A 19,223-nucleotide genomic window follows, 5' to 3' on the forward strand; every position below is an offset into this window, starting at 1 on the left:
AGCACAACAGCTTCAAGATAATCAGGATTATAACACTCAACCAGGAAGTGGGAGATGAGCAGGGATCCTGGTTTTCTCTGATTTAAAAAAATCCCTAATTTTTGGTTTAAAAAAAAAAGTAACCCCAAATGCACATTTTTCTGTGATTAAAGTGAAACACCACTAATATAAAGATCTATATATCAGTGGTGTTTCATTTAAATGAAAATGTGGATTTGGGATTACTTCTTTTAAACTGAAAATAGGGGATTTTTTTAAATCAGAGAAAACCAGAATCCCTGGAAATGAGTATCCCTCCAGGATCCCTTTTATCTGAGGTGATTCAAATCCGTACCTCTCATTTCCCAAGACAGCAGACTAACCACCAGGCTGTAGACAACAGACTGAGATGGAGGCACCCCCTATCCTTCCTACTGAAGCTCTGCCACTAGGGGGCCAACACTGCAGGATTCATGGAGCTCAGAAAGCAAGCAGTAGCAACTGATTCTGTAACCCTGGCAGGAAGAAACTTGGCTCCTGGTTCCTGATTCCAGGGTTGCTCTTCTGTAACCAATGATTGCCTCAACACAAAAGGCTGGGTTTCAGCCCCTACTCCCTGGGGATCATCTCCAGCACTGCAGTCAGGCCCTCTCTTGCTCACTATTCTTTTTACTCCACATTCTTTTTCTCCAAAGTGGCCCAGTTCCAACCAAAAGGGTCAGGTACACACACAACCTGCTTGCATCCATATAACCCAGTGAATAGGACACTTCATCAGAGATGAAAGAAGTTTGTTTGAACCCTCCCCCTCAGGTTCAGGGGGGACTAGATTTCACATCTCCCAGTTCCTAGCCAACTGCACCAAACTATTATGCAAAAACTGGGTGGCGGCAACCACCGTAACTGAATGAAAGTTCCAGGGTTCACTGTGCTGTCACCTGAACTCAATACTGCTACTGATGTAAAGTTAGACATTTCCCCATTGACATTCTGGATCTTGAGATGACAGAGGCACCCGTGTGCAACCCTGGGCTTGGCCCTTAAACTCTGGAGGAGTGGAGTTCAGATGCACCCCATGTGCCCACCGCTGCCTGTGGCACCTCCTTGTTGAGCACTTAGCTGCTCTGACCTGCCTTCAGAGACAACTCATTCTCTCCGTGAGATGCCCAACCATGTTTATTTGCCCATCATCCTAGGCCAGATAACTAATTTTGCCTAGTTTCTGGGTGCTACAATTCCTGCGTGCAATGATTAAAAGAAGAATTTGACCCTGGCCCTTAGTTCTCACCCATAATGGGGCTTATAACCCAGCTGACTTCTATTAACCATGAGACTTCTTTGAGTGAGGACTGCATATAAATGTTTTAAGGGGCTCATAATTTGTCCCACAAGGAACTTCTCTTTCAATGTATTTACTTAAACAATTCATCCTATTTCACATGCATAGCTGTTACATGGAATTATATCACAGAATCCTAGAAAATGATGCTCTGAAATTTATGCTCTGACTTAAGAACATTTTCGTACTTCTAGGTACATTTCTAAAATAAATGTATTAGGTAGGATGGAATAGGGTATACATTAAAATACCTAGGAATAAAAAGCAAAGCTCTTAAAATATTTTGTAGATTAGGTCATTCCTACCATCAACGCCACTTTAAACATGAATGTTTACCTCATCTGCTCCAGCTGGTCCAGCAGGTACACTCTGAAACTCTTTCTCTTTAGCAGCTTCCTGTGTTTTCAACACAACTTCTTCATGTGCTTTTTCAAAAAACTGGCTCTTTGCACGCTCCTCTAGATCAGCTATTTCTTCAAATTCTATCCAATCCTAAGAGGAAAAGAAAAGTGAATATTTAGGCCTTAAGTAATCATAACTTCAGTGTTTAACACATTTATTGAATACAGCTATACATAAGGAAAGTGAATGCAGAATTTGGCCTTTTCTTTAGCAAGACGCTGATAAACAGACACTACCGTATATACTTTATACTTACTGTTAAACTGTAGTACCACCTTCTGTGAGTAACCTTTCTACTAACATCTTTTTCAGTACGATTTTGTCGATAATGCCAGTCTAAATGATCTGCATAAACATCTGTTTGTGAAGTGGTGAACCTCATTCCACAAGAATAACACTGAATGCCAGTGTACAGCCGATTTATGACGCTATCATAACGCCTACAAAAATAAAGTTAGAAAGTCTTAACACTTTTTAGTTAAAAGATTGAAACTTTAAAAGTAAATGGGGAAGAAAACATTATACTGTTTTGGATTCTCAGTTCACAATATAGACGCTAATACGTAGCTAAAACAAGTGTAAGATGGAGCAGATTTCCAGTGTGTTTAAGAGTGTGACCAACTTGAAATTAATTCAAACAGCAAGAGGTTCCTGAGGTATCCATTCAGGAAAGGTGAACTACCACATTAGCTATTTTACATCTAGTGGCTCAAGAAGCTCATCAATGAGCTAATGTAAATAAGCCCAACCTTGCAAACCCTTGCTCAAATTAAGTTAGTTCCACAGAATTCCATGAGCATTACAAACTTGCTGAAACAAAAAAAAACCCAAAACAAAAAAAAAAAAAAAATCAACTTTTCAAAAAAGAATTAAATGTCTATTCCAAATGTAAAATGTTCTCCCTTTGTATATATTTTCTTATTAATGAACACAATAATGAAATTCATAATTGTATGCCTTAGTGAAACACTGAAGTGGCATCTCACAATCTTCTATGAAGATGTCTTAGGTCAGAAAGAATTAAACTATTGAGATATCAGCATATCATAATTACCGTTAGTTACATTATTAAACCACGTGAGCATACATACTGTTTCAATTCTTCAATTGTGAAGTTAGTAAGGTCTGGGACATCTTGATCTTCGCTCTGGTCTTGGTCATCCTCCTCCTCCTCAGGAGCTGGCTGCGGAGCAGTTTCATTTGCTTCTAGAAAGCACAGATGGAAAACAGTCCGACTGGTAAGAGACCATTCTAAAACTGTCCTACTTAATTTAAATATTTAGTTTATTGGGTGACTTAAGCTGAATAACAAGCATAGCAATACTGAGTCAAATTCTCTTATTAGAACAGCTTAAAACAAAGGTGACATTTAAATAGGCAGATATCAATCTGAATTTCAGCAAGTGATAAGACAATGCTTTATCCCGGTCCTTCATTTTAAAAAATAATCTGTAACAGACAAGCTGAAGATACTTCAAATATTAATACATTCTAAAAAAATGTTATGTAGTTAAGCTAACAGGGAATGGCACAGAAGTATAAATCACATTATAAACTGACAATATTGATCAGCTAAAAGACGGGATAAATTTTAAAATTAGGTCACTACCATTTTTATTAGGTGTGCCAAGATATTAATTCCTAAATGACGAGACCATAGAACAAAGTTAAAGGTTTATAACGCATTCAAGGCATTAAAATACCTATTAAGCTGGAAAATTAGATCATTTTTTATCTTGACTTTTACTGGAAGTTGTGTACTAAAGTTATATCAAAAAGGAGAATAAGAACATAAAAGTTATACATACGTGCTGATGTGGAATCAGTTTTTGACAATTTGAGGATTCCTGTAGAAACCAGTTTAGAGAATAACTCATTTACATCAAGCTGACCAAGGTGATTATCTGGATATGAAAGTGGAAAAGTCCAGAAGAAAAAAGAATATCAATGCTACATCTCTAATGCATTAACAAAATATGTCAATTATCTTTATTTATTTTAATTGTATTAACATTTTTTTTAAATCTATTAGATTCTAAATCTAAAGCAGGGGTCCTCAACCTTCCGCCAGCTTGTTACCTGGCCATAAGCTGTGGGCTGGAAGTCTCTGTCCCTCCCCACACTCCCAGCAGCTAGCTGCCAGACTCCCAACCCCTCTGCAACAAGACTAAGCTTAGGCTATGCAGCAGAAGAGATGGACAGCACAACACAGCACAGCTATGTGACATCCTCCCCGTAACAGATAGAAACTGGGCAGGTAGTATGAGACCACTTTACAGGCCAAGTCGAACCCACATGCTGTAGGTTGCTAGCCCCTATCCTGGAATATTTATTATGAAATCCATCTATTACAAAAATAAAAAGTTGGCCCTCATATACACAAACTGCATCACAGGCCTTTTGCTATTGCTTTCCCCACAGCACATGTTTTTACTTTTCAGTCAAGTTCTCTCTATTCTTTTTTGTGCTTTTCTGATGTCCTGGCTAGTCAACTTCCCTTTGTAGTCTCTTCCTCAGAGTCAAAAGGTGTTTAGTGCTATTCAGCCTGCCATCCAAAGTATTGTTCAGACACAGATGCTCTGAAAGAATATGATCTATTTTCTCAGTCTAGTTCTAGGCACTGTAAGCACAGTCGATTTAATGGCACAGTTCATTCCTGCCATGTTGGAAACTTTGTAAGTAAGGTGATGTGATGTGCTGAAATGAACTGCACATTTTAGCACTCGGTATAAGCCAACCCATTGCTTCTCCACGCTGCTTTCCTACAACCAGAGCAAAATTTTACTTTCAGCACTATTACATCTCAAATAATTCTAGATATGTAAACTAACAACAGCAGCTATACCCTCTGCATGGATGGCAGCACATCTCCAAAAGCAAACTCAGGTCCAGAACAGGTATTTATTAACAATTCAGTAAGGCTTTTCCCAGGTGTTCCAAACTAACAACAGGAAGCAACAGGCTGCCTAATACACTATGCTCTTAAATACTATGGCCCACAACAGGAAAAAAAATTTTATTTGTTTTTAAATCTAACCTAATTATATCGGTTAAATTATTAACCAATAACACAGCAGCTCATTTGTTTAAAAATTCCAACAGCACATTTGTGCTTTTAAAGAAATGCACATTTGTTTAAAAATTCCAGTTTTCTTTTTAAAAAAAGTTGTTGGAAATACCTGCTTGATTCTGAACAAAACCTCCAGGATTTTGTCCACGTACTGGTAAATACTGTTGACCTGGACCATATGGTACATGTTGACCAGAAGGTACAGACAGAACAGGAACCTGTAAAAATAAACAGCTAAGTATTGATTTCACAACCATTTGATTCACAAAAGTTTCTTAAATTTTACTATCAACTTCTAGATGCAATCAAGTTTATCTCCATTTACGGAGACTACTTCCATGCATTTTTAGTCTCCTTATTTGACCAAGCAGCATTTCAACTGTATGTTGATTTACAAAGCCTACAGAAACAAACTAAGAAAAATTACAAAATTCTATGCTTACTGATTTAAAGAGCAATTATTATTTTTTTTAGACATCTAGCTTGCATGTTTTGAACTTGCTTAATACAGTACTTAAACATTTTGGGGTTTTTTAAACTGCTCCTTTTTAGACAAAACTAGACAATAAAGCAAAGGTATTTGGAGCTTACAAAGAAATCTGACTGGCAATGTGAACTAAACAGATTCTGCTTTTCAACTAAAAAACAAAATGGTATAAAAATTACATAAAAAACATTAATCGGATTTAGGGGGAGGGGTATTTTGGGTATTCACTTTTAACAGAATGTCTTCTGCAACCATGTAAGTCCCTTCAGCATATAGTTCTCAATTTAATCAGCTGTCTTGGTAGTTCATCTTGAAAACTTTATCCCTATGCATAGCAGGAGGACACTTGACCGGTATTTTTTAAGACTAGTTAAATCTACATATGACATTCATTTTATTGCCTTTACTACGAAAAAAAAATGCTTCTATGTTTCGGTTCAACTAAAAAGAATGAAAAATTTTTTCACACTAATGTTCGGTAACAACTAGGGTGTGGCCATTCGTCCAGTTTTATAGAAGACAGCCAGGTTTTCTGCTACTCTGTCCTCTGTCCTATTGATACGAAACCAGACACCTTTATGTCCTCTATTTTCTTCCACAGACTTCCACCAGTCTGACAAAGGCGTCCGGTTTCATATCAATAGGAGAGTAGCAGAAAACCAGGCTGTCCTCTATAAAACAAAACAAACGGCCAACCTAGTAACAACTAGGGATGTAAATACCTTTTAAAAAAATCTGTTTAACCTAGCCTAATTATATCAGTTAAACAACCAATAACAGCAGCTCAAACATGCTTGCTGCTTGGAGCAGGCCCTTGGGGAGGGGGTGAGGAAGGGAAATGTTTGCAAGCCCCACCAGGCAGCATACCAGCATACTCAGGAAGCAGCAGGCTGGAAGGGAGAACACCTAGGAATGAGCAGCTAATTGCTTAATTGTCATTAGGCTGCCCAGCCTTTTCTTTAACCTCACAGGTGAGGGGGGTATTAATCCCTACCCCTGCCAGGACACCATGTGGTTTCTCATCCCCTGCTCCCTTCCATGCCAGACTGTACCCTGTCCTCTGCAAACCATAAGCTCACTGGTTAATCACTGGGCTTATCGGTTAAACAATCATTTAATTTTTCACATCCCCAGTAACAAATTGCCTAAAGAAGGGAACTTTTCCCAAAGAGTCACTGATATGGACCCTTAATGAACCATGTCACCTAAACTGACAGCTGTCACCCAACAAAACTTATTTCCCAAAAACTTAACTCCATCATGACAGCTGCAACTAACTTTTATAGATCCAAATGGGGTAGCTAAACCAGTCTGTGCCCAATGCTTATTATCTAAAGCAGTGCTTCTCAACCATTTTCTGTACCAGGACCAATTTGTAAACATCAACGGCCAGTCCCAACCCAGTGCCCCTCACTCCTGACCCACTGCCCCCTGCTCCAACCGCCCAGTATATGGGATGGGGGTAAGGACATGAGGTGTCCCAAGCAGCCCCTCACAGGCTGGAACTCTCAACATGCAAGGGAAAAGCCACCATTTCCCACATTTTTCTCCTTTAAAGGAGAATCCATTTTTCAAGTTCGTTCGCCACCCTTTCATATATTCTTGTGACCCCACTTTTCGGTCGTGACCCATGAGTTGAGAAACACTGATCTAAACTAAAGGTACAGGTATGAACAAAGCAACAAGCGAAGTCCAAAATTTCCCTTTAAAATAGTTATGTAATCTACAGAAAATTACCGATATATAGGAATTAAAGCATGTTTTTATTTTGAAACCACTTATTGATTAGAGGTCTTCTAATCTCTAATAAAATCATGTTTTGGGGATATGTAGAGAAAAAACCTCTAACATTTTCTCTTGATAGACAAAACAGCTTATTTAGACAAATTCTTACCTGATGTGGTTGCTGAGCATTTCCTACTGACATTGAATTGGGCATATTACTGAAGTTTCCATATTGAGGACCCTGAAGATTCTTGTCATCGAAGTAATGTCCAGATGCTCTGTTGAGCAGACTGGGGTAGTTCTGTGCTGTAGGGCCAGCTGGCCCATTAAAATTTGGTCCTTGAGAGCCATCAAACATTTCAGGTCTCTGGAATTGCATACCATGGGATGGTCCATTGTAGTTCTGATTGGGATGTTCACTGTATGGACCAGTTTGCCCATAAGGTGATGTTTCTAGTCTGGAGGCAGGATGATTTGCTACATTTTCAAACCTTGGACCTTGGAGACCAAGAGGCATGTCAAACCTTGAAGCCTGCTGGTGTTGAGGGCCATCAAATCTTTGAGGTATTGTTGTATCAAATCGTGCCTGTTGACCAGGCAGTCCCTCAAACCGAGGAGGTGTTTGCTGACCTGGTGCCCTTTCAAACCGTGGGCCAGGTTGTCCGTGCAATCCTTCAAATCTTTGCAAGAGAGACAGCTGGCCAGGTTGACCATCAAATCTGGACGAATGGCAGCCATCAAATCTTGGACCGGTTTGACCTAGAGGACCTTCAAACCTAAGTCCACCCCCAGTCTGAACTGAAGGTCCCTCAAATCTAGGACCAACTCCTGGCTGGATATGTGGCCCTTCAAACCTGAGACCACTCCCACCTGCCTGAACATGTGGCCCCACAGGCTGACCATGAGGCCCCTCAAACCTGAGACCACCCCCCGGTTGACCATGTGGTCCCAAAGGCTGACTATGTGGTCCTTCAAATCGCATACCACCCGCTGGTTGACCATGGGGCCCCAGTTGTTGTAAATGTGGTCCCTCAAACCTGAGGCCACCCCCTGGTTGACTATGAGGTCCCATAGGTTGACCATGGGGTCCCTCAAATCTGAGACCAGCCCCTGGATGAACACGAGGGCCCATAGGTTGCCCATGAGGTCCCTCAAATCTGAGACCACCTGATGGCTGACCACGAGGCCCCTCAAACCTGAGACTACCCACAGGCTGGCCTGTAGGGCCCTCAAACCTGAGACTACCCACAGATGGGCCCGTAGGTCCCTCAAACCTCAAAGCATTCCCTACCTGCCCAAGAGGGCCTTCAAACCTGATTGCACCCCCTCCACCTACCTGCCCTGACGGCCCCTCAAACCTGAGGCCACTGCCTATCTGTCCTGGTGGTCCATCAAACCGCATGCCACCCCCTCCTCCTGCCTGTGCTAATGGTCCATCAAACTGAGGGGCACCCCCAGCACCAACCTGTCCTAGTGGCCCTTCAAACCTCAAAGAGGCCTGTGCAGGTGGCCCATCAATTCTAGAATTTGAGGTGTTAGATGGCCCATCAACAAAATGACTTGCTTGTCCATCTCCCCCTCCCCTTGAAGCAGGCGGTCTAGATGGCCCATCAAACAGAGGTCTGTCCTCCATCAATGCAGTTATTCTCTGCTTTACTTCAATGCCTCCAAATCTTGACCCAGGACTGTCGGTAAATGCTGTTTTCTCTGGATCTTCATATCTAGATCTCTTGAAACGTTCACTGAACGGAGATCTTGGTTCTTCTCGAACACCTTTAAAAAATGAAAAAAAGTCACTACTTTTACTTACTGAAATCTTTCAAGTCACCTATCATCCATAATATAAAAATTAAATATGTACCACTCTGTCCAAGCATTTGCCTGTCTTCAGGATTATCAAATTTGCAAAATCCCTCTCCATCAATTTTCTGGAATTCTGGTGTACATTTCCCTTGTTGCCCAAACACATCTCTACATTCATCTGATTCTCCCCAGCTATCATAAGGATCAAAGCTTTTAGAACTGCTTGTTCCTTTAGAGGAATTCTGCTCATCATGTCTTCGCTCACTTTCATGTGGTGAAAGATTATCAGTGAAAGGTCTATTACCAGATATTGGAGAATGCCGTCTTGACCTTTCTCCAAATTGCTCTTTTCGGTCAAACTGTGCTCGTTTTTTTGCTTGCTCGCATTCCAGTCCAGAAAGCAATGCGTCTGTCAAATGGTAGTCTAAAATATCATCAGGATCCAACAAATCAAGCCTTGGAAATGCATGTTGAACTTGTGTTCTTTTCAATTTAGCTTTATGCTCATAGTATGTTAATTCAGCATCTGAAAGAAGGGGCTTCTTTTTCACGCCACATTTTTCATCTGTAGGACTATCCCACACATTGCATCTGTGCTTTCCTTCCTGATACTGGAACAACTGACGAATCTGATGAGCCACAACCAGGAACTCATCTTGTGTTATTTCACCAGACGCCAGACGTTCATTTGCCTACAAAGTAAGAAAAAGGAAAATACATTTTACTTTTTGATTTTAAAACTTCGTAAACAATCTCTACAAAGATGGATCTAATTGAATATTACTTTTTTGAGTAATTCTCTCTTGCTTGCAGAAGTCAGTTCTTTGGGAATCTGCAAATTGGCATCCACACTCAATCGATGCTGCAGTTTTGGTGCGCGAGGTGACAAAATTCCTTTACCAGCTACCCAATTCTCCCTATGCCTTTGATGTGGTGATTTACCAAGTCCTTGATGTTCTTCACTCTGCTGTAAGCTGAAAACAAAAATTGAGGATATTTAAAACATAATTTTTTCCTTTAATAAAGAGACATTATTCATTACACTCATTATAACTGATCCCATTTATGGCTGCTACACCCCAGCTGCTCTTAACAGAATTTCGGCATTTTTTCACTGTTAACTATTTGAAATATATCAAGGCTGTGAACCCACTTTCTTTGACAAGCCTAATGCTGCATCCCAAACTTGCTGAAGTCAATGACAAACTCCAACTGATTTCAGAAGGAACAAGCTCAAAATCAGTAACTTACTTTTTACTTTCCTCCCAACCAGATTTCCACCTTTTGCTTGATTTGGGACCTTGCCAATTCTCCACATTCTCCTTTGGCTCTGGGGTGGATTTTGCAGAATGCTGATTTACAGTTTCCTGTGGTCTCTCATCTTGAGTTTTTTTCAATCTCCTCGGATCTCTCACATCTTGTTTAACGTTTCTCTTATTAGAGTTTCTTTCCTCTCTCATGGTTTGAGTAAATTCCTCAGCATGAGACTGTTTAAGACCTGACTGACGAAGCTTTCCAATTTTTGGAGTTGAGGAGGTAGGGGACAGACTCCTCAGTCTTCTTTTGGGTGATCGTCTATCTCTCCTCTTCGGAGAATGCGCAGATGGTGATCGAGATTTAGGAGAGCGTGATCGTGACCTTTTCCTATTACTGGATCGTCCAGGTTTTCCACCCTGTTTTTCTGAATCTTCTGTGTTGGCATCTTGTTTCTGTACAACACCATTAATTACTTTATTTCTACTACCAACAGGTCTGTGTTCAGATGTCTTATGTTCCTCTTTTTCTTTTTTCTCTATACTTTTCCTCTTTTCTTTTGTGTCATCATCTTTAACATCTGGCTTCTCCTGAAGATGCTTTTTTAGTCTTGGATCTCTCTTACTAATTTCAGACAATTTCATGTTTTCGCATGTTGGAGTTTTAGTATCTTTAGTATGGGATAATTTATTTTTCAAAGGGGATGGTGATTTAGATTTTGTTTCTGCCTGATCAAGTTCTTTTTTCTGTATTTTTTCATTTGATTTTAACTTTTCTTGCTTTGATGCGTTTTGTTTTTCAGTTGGCACAGATTTATTGACCTTGATATCAGACTGATTTGTTGTGGTTGACAGAAATTCCTTCCTATGACTTTGCTCTTTAGCATGAGAGGAATGCTGAGCCATCCTATTAAGTCGAGGATCTCTGTTCACTAATTTAATATCATGAACTTGAGGGATTGGAGAAGGTCTGTTCCTTTCAGATTGCACAGGGGAAGCTTTAACTGACATCTGAGGAGTTTGACAGACATGTTGCTTGGAAGGTGCTGGAACTGGACTCATGGTAGATGCTCCTTGCTGAACACTAAGAGAAACCGCCTGAAAGATGGGGGGAGGGGAAAAATGTTAGCCTGTAAGATACAAAGCCTACTCATTTTAAAGTTATTCTGCTGTGCCACATCTTAAAACTCAGCTGCAGAATAAAAATATATTCACAGAAGTTCCCTTCCACATTAAAATATAGCAGTAACATTATAAAAAACAGCAGAGAAAATAGAAATACAATAAACGTCAGTACCACGTAAGAGATTATTTCAAAGATCCCACTAATAGATCAAGTAAAATTTCTTATACTTGTATTTCACAGTTTTTCACCTTATCCCAGACACCAAAAAAAGTAAACAGTAAGCCACCTAATATGCCAAATATTAAGTATTGATATGGTTTAAATCAGTGCTGCTCAGCTTCCAGCCCACAAGCCAAATTCAGTGCATGGGGCCACATCATTTGGCCTGAGGGGAGCCTTGCATACTGCATGACATGGCCCCGGGGCCAGATGTTGCATGGGGTCACTCCATGGCCAGATCCAGGATCTGAAGCCAGGCCAACACACCAGACCACACCTGTTCCATCAACCCTAGGCTAGATTTACTTCAAGGACCGACCCATGCCACTCATACAGCCCACAAGACTGGAGAGTTGAGCACTAGTGGTTTAATTTGTTTATTCCCGTACTATTTTTAACCACTTAAGAGTAGGAAAGATACAAATATAAGGAAACATGAAGGACAGCCACTTTCAGGCTATTAGAAACAAGCATGACATGATTACTCAAATTAAGGCCCCACCTTCCCAAGTTTGCACCACATTAGAAACAGATGTTCTTTATACAAATAAATGGAATAAAGACTGCTAAAAAAAGGTGCTTGTGTTCAACATTTATATAGTATAGTGATTATCACAAGAAATGAGATTAGCTCAGTGTTGCAATACACATCACTTTGAGGAGAAGTCCAGCAGAAAGAACCTTTGCTTACTTCAGTTACGACTAAAATAATTATTAAGATAGTCTGTGGCAATATCAATTTGGTGCCAAGGCTCCTAAATTCTGCAATTAGAAATACTTAGCTAGTCCTAATGGCAAAAACATTCTAAAATATCTACCCTTGTCAAAAAGTGAGAATCATGCAGTAGCCCATTCCATATAGTAAGCAGTGTAGCCAAGTGTTCAACACTTCCAAAAGCAAAATTATAGCTTGCCACGCAGGAGAAGACTCCACAGACTACCCTACTCACCAATTGTGCTTTAGTCTGTTCTAGCTCCAGCTCTAATTTTTTCTGCTGAAGTTCTAATAACTGTTTTTGCTTTGCAAGCAGTTGCTGTCTTATTAGTTGCTCTTGTGTCAAATTCTTCTGTATTTCAGGAACAGCTGGAGGAGTTGAGACACCAGACGAAGTGACTCCAGAGGTAGGTGTAGAAGGTTCCTCAGGCTAAAAATAAAAATAATTTTAAGATTACTATAGCTCATGAAGGAAACAAACTGAGGTGTTTCAAAACTAACTGAATTTCAATTAGTAGTAGAACAATAACATATTTCATTTATATAATAATCAGCATCTGTACATCAACTGTTTTTCAATAAAAGCATCAGAACAAATATTTAACATTTTGCTCAACTTGAGTTTGAAAGCATCAAGTCATATAAAAATCATTTAATACAAATTAGACTATTAAAATTTAGCATTTTACAGTCCAGTTTTTATAAGTAAAAATGAACTCATTTAAACACCAGAAGCATCAAAACTTTCTTACCCATCCACCTAAACACATCACCTACTTCATCCTTCATCCAAATTCTTAATACCGGCTTAGTTTCAGTAAACAGGGAAACACAATTAAACTATGTATAATAGCATCTGTTCATGCAGTAACCACATTCAAACTTACCGATTTATTTAAAAACTTAGGATTCACATGGATGCTAGAAGTATTCACATTTGGGGGTAGAGGTTTAATAGGCCAAGCAGGATCTAATGAGTTGACTCTGACATCAAGGGCATATAGCTTCTTCAAAGGGAAAATATCATCCCATGTAGAGCGTAATTTAAATAAACTTTTCCTAGTATTTTCATCCACCTAAAAACAATAGAACAATTCTATGGCTTGTTAAGTTAATATAAAAAAAGATTTACACAGTTTATTTGCAAAAAAATCTACCATTCCAAGTATGTTAGACCTCCATTGATTTAGAAGGCTCAACCTTAAAAAAGTGTTAGCAAATAGTTTAGTATAAGATTATAAAGTGCTTAAAGAAACACACATCTCTTACATAAATCGTATCAAATACAGCACCCTTACAACCTAAGTTTTAACATGCGTGTGTGCATAAAATTCAATGAAAAAACTTAAAACAGCACAAATATATAAATGTGGAATGGTCTAAAGAGCATATGAGGGTTTGGTAACGTGCTACCATCCTCTTTAATAGGCTCTATTTAGGAGAACTTTTATGTATTAAGATATACATTTTATTAGATTTTGCCAAACTTCTATAAAAAAAAAGTTTAATGATTACCTAGTCATTTTACTGAAATTAAAAATTATTGATGAATATATTAAACACTGATAGAGTGAAAACTGCTAGCAAGCAAGTGAAGACATTGCTTACATTTCTGAATTACTGAGATTCCACATCAGAATTTAGACACTAGCTGGGGCTTGCATGTCACAAAATCACAGCCAAAGCGTGCAGGGGAGGGCCAGCCCAAAAGCAGTTTTATCATTGGAAAACAATATAAGCAAATGCACAAAAAAACCCAACAACCTAACATTATGTCAATTCAAATTTTGTTTCAGTTGTAAGATTACACAGAACCATAAACTATCATTTATAGTTTATGTAAATCTCAAAATATCCATGTATCCTTTTGCAAACTCTTTAAAGAGCGTAGATTTTTCTACTACCAAGTAACCTAGAAATTTATATTTAAAAAATTTTGTTTATTGACTTGAATTTGCTTAGTTAACCGAGAGAAATTTGAGGACAGATAACACGTCTTCATACTTGTGCCACAGTCTGTGTGTTATTTAAAAAAATAATATCTGTTTTACAGGCCAGTTATTACTGCAGTATTTATAATTTCAACTACAAACTGTTAAAATGGGATGTGTGATAATTTGGAATGTTGTTTTAAATTCAGTCACTTGTATTACATACTGCAATCCTCCAGGAAAACTCTAGTTATTTTTGTTCAATGTAATAATTTAAAAGTTTGCAGGAAAAAAAGCCTAATTAGAACAGAGCTGACAAACTGACTTCAATAATCATCTCTTAATTTTTTTTTTAAACAATGTCAGTCTTAGAGATCCAAAATTATTATAGATCAAGAGTTTATCCTATATTAATACCAAATTATTAAAGGCTATTTCCTTTCAATACACAGACATATAAGAAAAATAAAAACAAAATACCAAAATGAATAGTTCTAAGCAGTGGATATTAAAGGTATTAAGCTCAGAAACAATTAAAAAACAAAGAATGCTATAGTTTCAATAAGCTGAAGCATGATTTTCTTTATGAATGTTTGCAATATTGCACTGAAACACATGGGTAGAACTTCTACTGTTGAGACCTGCCATCATAGCTTCATGTGAACCATTTTTAAATATTCTTTGATCATCACTAACTCCCTGAAGTCGCATACTAAAAAATGTACTCATACCAAAAAATCTGTATATGAAGGGAAGTGTTAAAATAAATACCAAGATCCTAATACGAAGTGAAAAATCAGATGAATGTATACGAAATGTGACCCAAAATATTGACTGATTTCTTCTGTTAAATAAAGGGTGCTATCTAAATAATATGCAGAAATACAGGCTTGAGCCCATTTTCAGTTCACAATCCAAACTGATTAAGGTCTAGTCCAAACTAAAAAATGATTCAATTTGCCTGTTACTCTCTTATTGAGAGCAAAAGTAAGTAAATCAAATGCAGCAGTGAAACTTTAGATGAAACTAAAAACTCACTTGCAATGCAATAGTTATACATTCTTAGAAAGTCTTTCACCACAGACTTATAGGCTACTAAAAATATATATATATAAGAATGCTGCTGCTTCCTAGTCTAAGCACTCTTTTTTGCCACCTTAAATGCAAAATATTTAAAAATGAAAAGCTAAACCTACTTCAAATACAAAAAAACAAACTCACTCAGAAGCTCATACATTTTAAAAAGGTTTCCTTAATATGTCTTTGTACAAAGGACATTTCCTACCTCAAAAACAAATCAATTCAGAATTAATTTACCTGTACAGTGCAACAGATTTTTTTTTTTATTTTATTTTTTTTTTTAATATCAGGCAAGCATTGTATTAACTAGCACGAAAAGAGCTAATGAAGACTTGCCCAGTAGGGAAGAAATTACTGAAATTTAGGTAAACTCATCTCTGGACCCTGTAAACTGATATCATAACTTAAAATTTCTCAGAAACCAGCACACAAAAAAAACACATTTCCTCTTAATGACACAGTAGTAATAAAATGAAGAAAACATTAATTCTTATATTTCTCTGCCCAAAAAATCCAACACTGAAAACCAAGTATTTATTTATGCAGGAACAAACTCTGCTTAGAATACAGAACTTTTCTGAAAGCATATATACCTTTTCAAATACACAAATAAATGTTGCAACTAGGTTTTTAGTAAACGCAGTAAGATACTCTCTTCCAACGTTCTTGACAATGGAATCCATAAGATACATAACAGGAAGCTTCTCTGAAGGAGGAGCCTGGAGCAATAAGAAGAAACTGAGAAGTTTAGTATAACAACATGCACTCATAAATGTTAAAGTTAAGGTATTATCAATCCCAAACAAAAATAGAGACCTCTATTTTGGTTCACACTATAAATCAAAGGACTGTTTCACACATATGAAGAGTTGATATTCAAAGTACCAGGCAGTGTTTCAACCACACAAAAAGGGTTTCAACTAATTGTTACGCTTGTGTATGAAAAAGATGGGGGGGGAAATGAGCCTAAGTGTTACTTTAGGGGTGCTGAACAAACTGTTTCAGATTCATTTGAAAGAACTGATTAACATGAAATCACTATTAGCACCTGCTGGAACTTCTAAGAAATGTAATTTGACCCAACTTAAAGCTGTTTATCTACATCTTGCATGTCAGACTTCTGGCAGAAAGCCCAAAAAATATTGAAGTTCTGTAGCCGTAAATTAACGTTGAATACCATAGTCCCTTGGTAAAGAATATTTGGAATAAAGTTACTTCCTTGTAATCCAAACGAAAAACATGAGGAATCTCATCCTCCCCTCAGCAGCTGCAGTTAGTAGGATTTTCACGGTGCAGGCAAAATATGCAGCTAAAACAAAGTTCTAAATCCAAGCAAAACTCAGTTATGAGCTTGATCATGTAAGTACAGATGAGCTTGTAACTGGCAACCACGATTTTCAGTGAAGACAGTCTTCAAGGTCTGGGCACTCCATTACCAAACAAGCAGGTTGGGTTTTTTTTTTTTTTTTGGTTTTCACTTTTTTTTTCCAGAACTGATAACAAGTTTGTGCAACAGGAACAGTGTGGTGTTGAAACTGGCACAGCAACTACGAACACACATGAAACCTTGCTGGCCCAAAGCAAAAGAAATTCAATGCCTACCATCAGCTTTCCCAAGCAGAAGGCACAGCAAATTTCCAGAAAGCATCAGCAGGTACACAGACTTGTTGGTGAGGACAACGTAAAAGACACAACAGCATAAACTGTCCGTTGACTGTGCTCCCATATAGGAGCTTGCAGTGATGCAACTTTTAAATTCTCATTCACCATGTCTTTAGTCAAGTGTTAAGTGAGAGTAAGTTTACTCATCAGTAACTTGAGCCAGGATTGGTTAACAGATTGATCCATCATTAATAACACCTCAATTAAAAAAAAAAACCATTGTCCAGACAAGTGTGTGGAAATGCTCTTGCTTTACAGTTTTATTTAATACCTTCACCACTAAAGGGACTTAAGTAAACAAAAGGGAAAAAAATATATAGGGCATTCTGAGTCCTTTAACTTTTTTGGGGTGAATCAGAGCCATGTTCTGTCATACCTTCGGCAATTTCTTTTTTATATCAGGCTGGTATTCAATCTGGTCACTCCCTAAACTAGTTTAGATATGGAGGGAGAAATTTAATGGGCCTTTGATAGGTCTTTGCATATAACAGGAAACCGGGAGATGCACGGGGCATGTAAATTAATTTCTGTAAATGAACAATATGACTTATGCAATAATGGCCCATTAATCTGAACGTTGAAAGCAAGATTAACTGAGCTAAATCAACCACCAATGAAAAACACCCCCCTAGCCTTCAAAACCAAGGTTATAGGTCCAATACTTCACAATACTAAAATGGCTAGAAGAGTTTGGGTTTCTTCTTCAAGGTAGTCCACAAAATAGTAAGTTAAAAATTGTATTTCTAAATTCTAAAAACATCTCGTTAGAGAGAGGAAGAGAGGGGAAGGTTGTAATCAAATGTATAGCTTCTCTGATTTTCAAGGCACTTTCAGTGAAACATACATAGCTGTCTCACCAGCAACTGATAGTGTTACCTATTTTTTTAGTTCATCACTGAATGTATCTATACAGCCAAAAGTAGCTAAGCTTTAAAACCTAAGGCCTTGCGGGGGTCCATTAAAACTGGTAGCAAATCCCTTAAAAAAAAAAAAAAAGAAAAGAAAAAGAACCCACAACTGTCACCTTCATCAGGCATCAGATTGTGAAAAATAATCACATGTGGAACCACTTCATTCAGGTAAGGAAGCCTGTTTCCAAATCAATTTATATAATTTAGGAGTTAAGTATTCAAAACTGAGTTTGCTGCATAAATTATTCAATGTCACTTTTAAGAACCAGGATTTAGATCAGGCTGAAATCTGTAAATCCTTTTCCTGAAAGTATTTTTCAAAACTGCTAGCAAGCATTCAGTTTAGCACAAAAGGGAATCCAGGAATCCTAGCTATGGTCATTATTGTGATTTTCAAGAGTCTCCTGGTTAAAGATACCCACAGGGCACCCACCATAAATTAGGGAAGGTCACCAGGATACCCAAAGATACTAGAACGTATTAAATACGGCGGTTAGCTTTCATTGCAGAACACAACACCCACTGTTCTTTTTTTAAATCAGGTATGAAAGGTATTGTTGGAAATGTGTGGCTCTGTTCTTTTATTAGTTTCCCGAAAGATTTGCACCTTATACTTATATAAAATAGTTGAACCCCAGGTCACGCAACTTTTGAACACCTTTGGTTAAATAACCATGTTAGCAGAATACGTCTTAGAAACGGATTCTGCACTACACAATGGAAAATAAAAAGACAAATACATATTTCACACATTTTATTTACAAATTTTAAATACCAGTCACACATTTCATAACCATTTATTAAAAAGGTAAAGCAGACCACTCAGTTTTACACTAAACAAGCTGTCTCCAGGCAACACTTTTTAAAAGTGGCTTAATAAAGGAGATCAATTCCCCGGGAAAAACTAAAAACTTGCCTTTGTATAACCATAGTCACGAACAGTAACTATGCAATTCTAACCATAGATACAGGATTTAAAACATCTATAAAAACACTTATTGGGGGGAAGCTCCAAAAGCACGCAGAAATGAAGATATTTGACAGCATTAGAATTCATAACAAGTCATTTTATATGCACCCACTGCCCCCTATTAGATATAATGGTGAGATTGATTGTTATGAAATCAGCTCCCCAAAGAAATGACAAAGCCCAGCCCCTCGTGACACTTAAAATTAGACTGGACAAAGGTCTGAAGATTACTTTTAAGAAGTCATCCTGCTTCGATGAAAAAAAAATCAGATTAAATAAACTGGAGGGCTCTAGCTTCCCCCTCTTAAGTACTGTAATTCTCACCATTATAAGCCACAATTTATAACCACACAACAAAAACCCTACAATATACCTAAATAGTAGAGGGAGCAGGGGAGAACACAGAGAGGTTTTGCTTAGGGTTGGTGGTGAAAAAGAGCTTTTATAACTAAAAAAACTCTTTTGCTAAAAAAGGTGCAATAAACCCCCAGCCATGTGCCCACAGGCTGACTGATGTCAGCAACTGCCTGGGTTGGGCTCAGAGGGAGCCT

General features: G+C 38.0%; 1 protein-coding gene across 2 annotated transcripts in view; it reads right to left on the reverse strand.

The window, feature by feature from the left end:
* The window catches only part of PCF11 (PCF11, cleavage and polyadenylation factor subunit), a 22,762-nt gene extending 3,545 nt beyond the window's left edge, over positions 1 to 19,217 (reverse strand). The window contains exons 1-12 of one of the 2 annotated variants that reach the window (XM_014525612.2): positions 15,723 to 19,217; positions 13,006 to 13,194; positions 12,354 to 12,548; positions 10,057 to 11,156; positions 9,590 to 9,779; positions 9,110 to 9,497; positions 7,172 to 8,775; positions 4,900 to 5,008; positions 3,529 to 3,624; positions 2,812 to 2,926; positions 1,977 to 2,160; positions 1,655 to 1,810 (exon numbers count right to left, since the gene is read on the reverse strand). In XM_014525612.2, the coding sequence (XP_014381098.1) occupies positions 1,655 to 1,810; positions 1,977 to 2,160; positions 2,812 to 2,926; positions 3,529 to 3,624; positions 4,900 to 5,008; positions 7,172 to 8,775; positions 9,110 to 9,497; positions 9,590 to 9,779; positions 10,057 to 11,156; positions 12,354 to 12,548; positions 13,006 to 13,194; positions 15,723 to 15,899 (4,503 nt within the window). In that variant the 5' untranslated portion in view covers positions 15,900 to 19,217. Of the gene's footprint in view, positions 1 to 1,654; positions 1,811 to 1,976; positions 2,161 to 2,811; positions 2,927 to 3,528; positions 3,625 to 4,899; positions 5,009 to 7,171; positions 8,776 to 8,863; positions 9,498 to 9,589; positions 9,780 to 10,056; positions 11,157 to 12,353; positions 12,549 to 13,005; positions 13,195 to 15,722 lie in introns of both variants that reach the window. The other variant, XM_014525611.2, reaches the window with a different exon arrangement.
* Positions 19,218 to 19,223: the final 6 nt, after the last annotated feature.

Source organism: Alligator sinensis, unplaced genomic scaffold (assembly GCF_000455745.1).
Source record: "Alligator sinensis unplaced genomic scaffold, ASM45574v1 scaffold1028_1, whole genome shotgun sequence".
NCBI classification, from domain to species: Eukaryota; Metazoa; Chordata; order Crocodylia; family Alligatoridae; genus Alligator; species Alligator sinensis.